At 46.3% G+C, this 7,885-nt stretch overlaps 1 protein-coding gene across 1 annotated transcript; it reads left to right on the top strand.

The window, feature by feature from the left end:
- The first annotated feature begins 706 nt into the window (after positions 1-706).
- On the top strand, positions 707-7,885 carry LOC306982764 (NXPE family member 3-like). The gene is made up of 6 exons (XM_079583221.1): positions 707-835; positions 947-1,465; positions 2,439-2,734; positions 5,177-5,244; positions 5,794-5,985; positions 7,300-7,885. The coding sequence occupies exons 1-6, from the start codon at positions 746-748 to the stop codon at positions 7,839-7,841; spliced, it is 1,707 nt and encodes a 568-aa protein (XP_079439347.1). The 5' UTR covers positions 707-745; the 3' UTR covers positions 7,842-7,885.

Raw genomic sequence — 7,885 nt, forward strand, 5'->3', positions numbered from 1 at the left:
CCCTATGCTAAAGTGGCTATGATAGTTAGCACCAGAGGTCCTTATGCTAAAGTGGCTATGATAGTTAGCATCAGAGGTCCCTATGCTAAAGTGGCTATGATAGTTAGCACCAGAGGTCCCTATGCTAAAGTGGCTATGATAGTTAGCACCAGAGGTCCCTATGCTAACGTGGCTATGATAGTTAGCATTGAGGCTCCTCCCTCTAACTCCTTCCTATCTGACAGACCCATTCGGATGCTTCTTATCATGGCGGACGCTGACGCACGTCTGGTTTGGCGTAAGAGCTCTGACCGATCTGCTCGTTTCGGAACCTGTTTGTTTGCTCCTCCTCGTGCACCTGCACGGCCCTGATTGTGGGTGGAGACTCGTGAGGATGTAGGCTCAGGTCCAGACGCTCTGTGGGTCCTGTTGTACATGTTTTATCTTCAGTCGTAACATACTCGATCGAGGGGCTCTGAGTATGTTTTTATATCTGTTTCATTATATGTGTGTAACATACATGTGTAACATACATGTGTAACATACATGTGTAACATGCATGTGTAACATACATGTGTAACATACATGTGTAACATACATGTGTAACATACATGTGTAACATACATGTACATCTGCCGCTCCTCTGAGTTACTCTTCTCTTATCTCGGCCATTTCCATTTTTCCAGAATCCCACCTCGTGACATCACCACGTTGTGGGCGTGTCTAAAATGTTTCTTTGTTCTTAGATCAGCTGTTGAAGCTCAGCATGGAGCTGCATTTACGGAGAGGAAAACCCAAAGGAGTCCTGGTCCTCCTGCTGCTCCTCACTCTGGTCTCTGTCCTCTGCTACAGAACGGTGAGCTCCAAATCTAACGTTCTTCAGCAGAGTCACCGGAGTCAGACGCTGATCCACAAAGATCTCAGCTGGTCTTCAACATCTCTCAGTCTCTGTTTCTTCTGAACACAGGCCTACAACTTCAGTTTAAGAGAGTGGTACAAACAGGTGACCATCTCCTTCACAAGACCAGAGACCTCACCTTCAGCGCCCACGGAGCTGCTGGCCACGCCCACGGAGCTGCTGGCCACGCCCACGGAGCTGCTGGCCACGCCCACGCCGCCGTGCAGCTACAAACACATCTCTCCTGGAAACGCAGAAGAAGGACGAGCTCTTTTGGACTCTATAACGTGGCCCGACACTCCACCTTTACCCAAACCGTTCTCCCTGAACCTGACGACCTGTCCCGCCCAGAGCTCCTTCACCATCGTGCCCCAGAGCGGAGGCTGGAGAGTGGGGGGCGAGCTGATGGTGAGGGTCCAGTTACGAGATTACAACGGAAACCCCAAGAGGAGCGGAGGGGACTTCCTCTACGGCCGGCTCCATGAGCGGGCGCTGGGGGCGGGTGTGGCGGGGCAGGTGCGGGACCACCTGAACGGGACCTTCACGGTGATGTTTCCTCTGCTGTGGAACGGGACGGCAAACGTGGAGGTGAGGCCTTGATTTATGGTAATGACCTGAAGGAGTCGGGGAACGCTGAAGCAGATCCACCGTGATCGTCATGGTGCTGTGGTGGAGAAGAGCCGCTCCATGGTCTTCATCAGGTGGGCGGTCAGGGCGACAGGTCTGTGGTGGGCCGGTTCCCCCACAGGACGGGGACCTCCTGCAGGCTGAGGCTCAGGTTGGGATGTGGCTGAGGACTTCAGAGAGCTGGTCCTCAGCAGCTTGGGCCGATGCCGTCTGGTCCTGTAGCTTCCCTCTGCCTCTGTCGCCTCAGCTCTCTCCTCACCTGGTCCGGTGGGATGGGGAGGGGGGCAGAGGGAGTCTGGTCTCCATCAGCTGTCCCCCTGGCACTCTGTCCATGTTCGGAGATGTCTGCTCCAGCTTCAGCATCTGCTCCAGCTCCAGCTTCTGCTCCAGCTTCTGCTCCAGCTCCAGCTTCTGCTCCAGCTCCAGCTTCTGCTCCAGCTCCAGCTCCAGCTTCTGCTCCAGCTCCAGCTTCTGCTCCAGCTCCAGCTTCTGCTCCAACTCCAGCTTCTGCTCCAGCTCCAGCTTCTGCTCCAACTCCAGCTTCTGCTCCAGCTCCAGCTTCTGCTCCAGCTCCAGCTTCTGCTCCAGCTCCAGCTTCTGCTCCAGCTCCAGCTTCTGCTCCAGCTCCAGCTTCTGCTCCAGCTCCAGCTTCTGCTCCAGCTTCTGCTCCAGCTTCTGCTCCAGCTCCTGCTCCAGCTCCAGCTCCAGCTCCAGCTTCTGCTCCAGCTTCTCCCCATAGTCCTTCTTGGCCTTCCTGAACCTCCACTGGAGCTCGCGCTGGACTCTCCTCTGCTCCTCTCTGTCCTGAGCCCTTTTCTTCTGGGTCTGGAGGGCTTTAGGCTCAGGGCTGGTTGTTGGAGAACCATCGTACCTTCAGGGTCGGTACAGTAACCCGTGTGAGATGACCCTCATGCCTGCGTGTGGCTGCCTCCAGGTGGTGCTGGTGCACACGGCTGAGTCCATCACGGCTCTCCAGCGTCTGTCAGAGGAACATCCCGACAGGATCTCCTTCAGCAGTGACTTCCGTGTGGGACGTGTGGTTGAGCAGAGCACTTGTAACGTGTGTCTGGATCCAAACAAAGGTCCTCTGTGTAACTTCACCGACCTCCACACGGGGGAGCAGTGGTTCTGCTACAAGCCCAGAACCCTGGGCTGCGACGCCCGGGTCAGCCACGTGGTGGTGTGGTCCGACAAGGAGGTCATCGGGGAGGAGCGGCCCCTCTTTCAGACGTACGAGGAACTTCATTTACATAGGTTTACATAGGTTTACATAGGTTTACATAGGTTTACATAGGTTTACATAGGTTTATATAGGTTTACATAGGTTTACATAGGTTTATATAGGTTTATATAGGTTTACATAGGTTTATATAGGTTTATATAGGTTTACATAGGTTTATATAGGTTTATATAGGTTTACATAGGTTTATATAGGTTTATATAGGTTTACATAGGTTTATATAGGTTTATATAGGTTTACATAGGTTTATATAGGTTTATATAGGTTTACATAGGTTTATATAGGTTTACATAGGTTTACATAGGTTTACATAGGTTTATATAGGTTTACATAGGTTTATATAGGTTTACATAGGTTTACATAGGTTTATATAGGTTTACATAGGTTTACATAGGTTTACATAGGTTTACATAGGTTTACATAGGTTTACATAGGTTTATATAGGTTTACATAGGTTTATATAGGTTTATATAGGTTTACATAGGTTTATATAGGTTTACATAGGTTTATATAGGTTTACATAGGTTTACATAGGTTTACATAGGTTTATATAGGTTTATATAGGTTTACATAGGTTTACATAGGTTTATATAGGTTTACATAGGTTTATATAGGATTACATAGGTTTATATAGGTTTACATAGGTTTATATAGGTTTACATAGGTTTATATAGGTTTACATAGGTTTATATAGGTTTATATAGGTTTATATAGGTTTACATAGGTTTACATAGGTTTATATAGGTTTATATAGGTTTACATAGGTTTACATAGGTTTACATAGGTTTATATAGGTTTACATAGGTTTACATAGGTTTACATAGGTTTATATAGGTTTACATAGGTTTATATAGGATTACATAGGTTTATATAGGTTTACATAGGTTTATATAGGTTTACATAGGTTTATATAGGTTTACATAGGTTTACATAGGTTTACATAGGTTTATATAGGTTTATATAGGTTTACATAGGTTTACATAGGTTTACATAGGTTTATATAGGTTTACATAGGTTTATATAGGTTTATATAGGTTTACATAAGTTTATATAGGTTTACATAGGTTTACATAGGTTTACATAGGTTTACATAGGTTTACATAGGTTTATATAGGTTTACATAGGTTTATATAGTATCACACTCCACATACCTTTGACCTACTGAACACGCCTCAGGTTTTCATTAACCTCTTAACTCCCGCCTGAACCAAAAGGATCTTTTTCCTCACGTTATCAGATTTTTTGCCATCATTCTTTTGTAGGGTATTCAACTCATTTTTTGTAACTTTTTCGTCATTTTTTTGTTACATTTTTGTCATTTTTTCGTCATTTTTTTGTTATATTTTTGTCATTTTTTTGTCACATTTTTGTCATTTTTTCGTCATTTTTTTGTTATATTTTTGTCATTTTTTTGTTACATTTTTCTCATTTTTTTGTTACATTTTTGTCATTTTTTTGTCACATTTTTGTCATTTTTTCGTCATTTTTTTGTCACATTTTTGTCATTTTTTCGTCATTTTTTTGGTCACATTTTTGTCATTTTTTCGTCATTTTTTTGTTACATTTTTCGTCATTTTTTTGTTACATTTTTCTCATTTTTTTGTCACATTTTTGTCATTTTTTCGTCATTTTTTTGTTACATTTTTTCGTCATTTTTTTGTTACATTTTTGTAATTTTTTTGTCCATTTTTTTTTCATTTTTTTGTCACATTTTGTCAAATTTTATGAATTTTTTTTCATTTTTTGTCATTTTTTTGTCAAATTTTTATCAATTTTTTTTTCATTTTTTTGTCACATTTTTGTCATTTTATGGTCAAATCTTTATTAAATTTATGTCATTTTTTGTCACATTTTTGTCACATTTTTCGACACTTTTTTGTCACATTTCCATCATTGTTTTCGTCTCAGTTTTGTTGCCATTTTTGCAGCTTTTTCCCAGAAGATTTTAGATTGGGGTGAAGCCAAACTGGAGGAAATGTGCTCGGTTCAGGCGGGAGTTAAGGGGTTAAAAGAATCTGAGCCCATGAGCTGCTTCAGACATGACAGTAAATGAAAAGTATTTACACTTTTCCTACATTTAGTTTTGTTCCTTTTTCCAAAATACATTAAATTTATTTAAAGAGACCACAGTTTGAGAACCACTTCTGCACAATGTTATTCTCTTATCCCACGGTCAGTGAGAATTCTAATGCCGTTACCATGGAGATCCGCCATGTTTTTGGCTGTTAGCACATATCGTGGTTTAATCTTTACATAGACTGAGTGGCAGAACAGTCGCCCCGGCAGAGGGGAGAGAGGGGGCATTTATAGGAATGACTTCACACACAGCTACAGTGTTAAAGGGCAAATGCAGCTGCTTGACTTTTCTTTCGTTTGTGAGACGTTTGTTTATGAGACGTTCGTTTATGACTAACTGTGTCTCGTTTCTCTAGGGGCAAAAACATGAAAGTTGGACTTAAGGCCTCGGGAAACTCGAGCGCCATAATTTTACCAAAAGCAGGTAAAACGTTCAAAATTAACTTCTTTTTTAATGATTTACGCTCAATTCCATTTCTCATTATTATTTTTTAGCTTTAGCGGCTAACATAGAGTTTAGCTTTAGCGGCTAACACAGAGTTTAGCTTTAGCGGCTAACACAGAGTTTAGCGTTAGCGGCCAACACAGAGTTTAGCATTAGCAGCAAACACAGAGTTTAGCGTTGGCGGCTAACACAGTGTAGCATTAGCGGCTAACACAGAGTTTAGCGTTAGCAGCTACACAGAGTTTAGCGTTAGCAGCAAACACAGAGTTTAGCATTAGCAGCTAACACAGAATTTAGCATTAGCAGCAACCACAGAGTTTAGCGTTAGCAGCTACACAGAGTTTAGCGTTAGCAGCAAACACAGAGTTTAGCATTAGCGGCTAACACAGAGTTTAGCATTAGCGGCTAACACAGAGTTTAGCGTTAGCAGCAAACACAGAGTTTAGCATTAGCGGCTAGCAGAGAGTTTAGCATTAGCGGCTAACACAGAGTTTAGCGTTACTGACTGATTTGTTTTCCTCTGTACAGGAGAGACAAAGAAGAACATCTCTGAGCCTTCTGGATATTACTACAGGAACCGATGGCGACCACTAGGGGGCCCCGCAGTCCGGCAGTTTGACGAGGCCTCGATGTCGGCCTGTCTGAAGGGGAAGCAGCTGCACATGTTCGGAGACTCCACCACCCGACAGTTCTACGAGTTCATCACAGCCAAACAGACGAGTAAGCCCAGAGTCCGGAGGTCTCAGGTCTGTGAAGGTCTCAGGTCTGTGATGGTCTCAGGTCTCAGGTCTGTGATGGTCTCAGGTCTGTGATGGTCTCAGGTCTCAGGTCTGTGATGGTCTCAGGTCTGTGATGGTCTCAGGTCTGTGATGGTCTCAGGTCTCAGGTCTGTGATGGTCTCAGGTCTGTGACGGTCTCAGGTCTGTGATGGTCTCAGGTCTGTGATGGTCTCAGGTCTGTGATGGTCTCAGGTCTCAGGTCTGTGATGGTCTCAGGTCTGTGATGGTCTCAGGTCTGTGATGGTCTCAGGTCTCAGGTCTGTGATGGTCTCAGGTCTGTGATGGTCTCAGGTCTGTGATGGTCTCAGGTCTGTGATGGTCTCAGGTCTCAGGTCTGTGATGGTCTCAGGTCTGTGATGGTCTCAGGTCTGTGATGGTCTCAGGTCTCAGGTCTGTGACGGTCTCAGGTCTGTGATGGTCTCAGGTCTGTGATGGTCTCAGGTCTGTGATGGTCTCAGGTCTCAGGTCTGTGATGGTCTCAGGTCTGTGATGGTCTCAGGTCTGTGATGGTCTCAGGTCTGGTCTCAGGTCTGTGATGGTCTCAGGTCTGGTCTCAGGTCTGTGATGGTCTCAGGTCTGTGATGGTCTCAGGTCTGTGACGGTCTCAGGTCTCAGGTCTGTGATGGTCTCAGGTCTGTGATGGTCTCAGGTCTGGTCTCAGGTCTGTGATGGTCTCAGGTCTGTGCTGGTCTCAGGTCTGGTCTCAGGTCTGTGATGGTCTCAGGTCTGTGATGGTCTCAGGTCTGTGATGGTCTCAGGTCTGTTAGAGACGATTGTGGAGCAGAAGCTTCATGAAGTCCAGGTCCAGGATGAAGTTACCGAGAAGTTTAAAGCTGGGTTAGGTTATAGAAACATCTCTCTGTGTACAGTTAAATACACGAGTCTGAAACCTACCAAGACCCGGCCGTCCTCCTAAACTTTCTGACCGAACAAGGACAGCACTGACCACAGCTGCTACCAAGATGATGACCCTGGAGGAACTGCAGAGAGACACAGCTCAGGTGGGGGAAACTGTCCACAGATTCCTCCACAAGTCCCTCCATGTGGCGTCTTATGGTTTTCTTTTAAAAATGCCGCTCTGTCATAAAGGCCAGATTCATACTGTACTTCTGTGGACAGTTTCCCCCACCTGAGCCGCAGCTCTCTGCACTTCCTCCAGGGTCATCACAGACACAGAAACGATTCTCGTGAAGCAGTGAAGAACCTGCCTGAGCCTGAACTGAAGCTCCCTGTCCTCACGAGTCTGTGTTTTCAGATCTGCTGAGGTTTGAGAAGGCCGGAACACCTCAGTGTGGGCCGCTCCTCGCTCTGGACCGGACCAACGACTTCCTGATGACCTTCCGCTGCCACGGCCCCCCCCTGCGCAGCTACAAGATCGAGCTGTCCCAGCTGCAGTACGTGGCCACCGAGCTGGAGCGGCTCCGCGGCGGCGGCGACACGGTGGTGGTGATCGGCGTCTGGGCTCACTTCGGCTCGTTGCCCGTGGAGGTCTACTACCAGCGCCTCATGAGCATTCGCAGGGCGGTGGGACGACTCCTCAACAGAGCTCCAGGAACCAAGGTCCTGGTCCGAACGGGAAACATGAAGGACATGGACCTGAAGACCAGCGTGTTCAACAGTGACTGGTTCACCCTGCAGCGGGACAAGGTGCTCCGGGACGTCTTCAGAGACTCAGGCGTTCTCCTGTTGGACGCCTGGGAGATGGTCCAGGCCAGTGACCTTCCCCATAACCTCCACCCCCCACCACCAATCATCAAACTCATGGTTGACATGATTCTGTCCCACACGTGCCCATAACGACGAGGCTCCTTCACCTCTGAGGCCCTGGAGGAGCAGGAGCT

This window comes from Gobius niger (genome assembly GCF_951799975.1).
Source record: "Gobius niger genome assembly, contig: SCAFFOLD_109, whole genome shotgun sequence".
NCBI classification, from domain to species: Eukaryota; Metazoa; Chordata; class Actinopteri; order Gobiiformes; family Gobiidae; genus Gobius; species Gobius niger.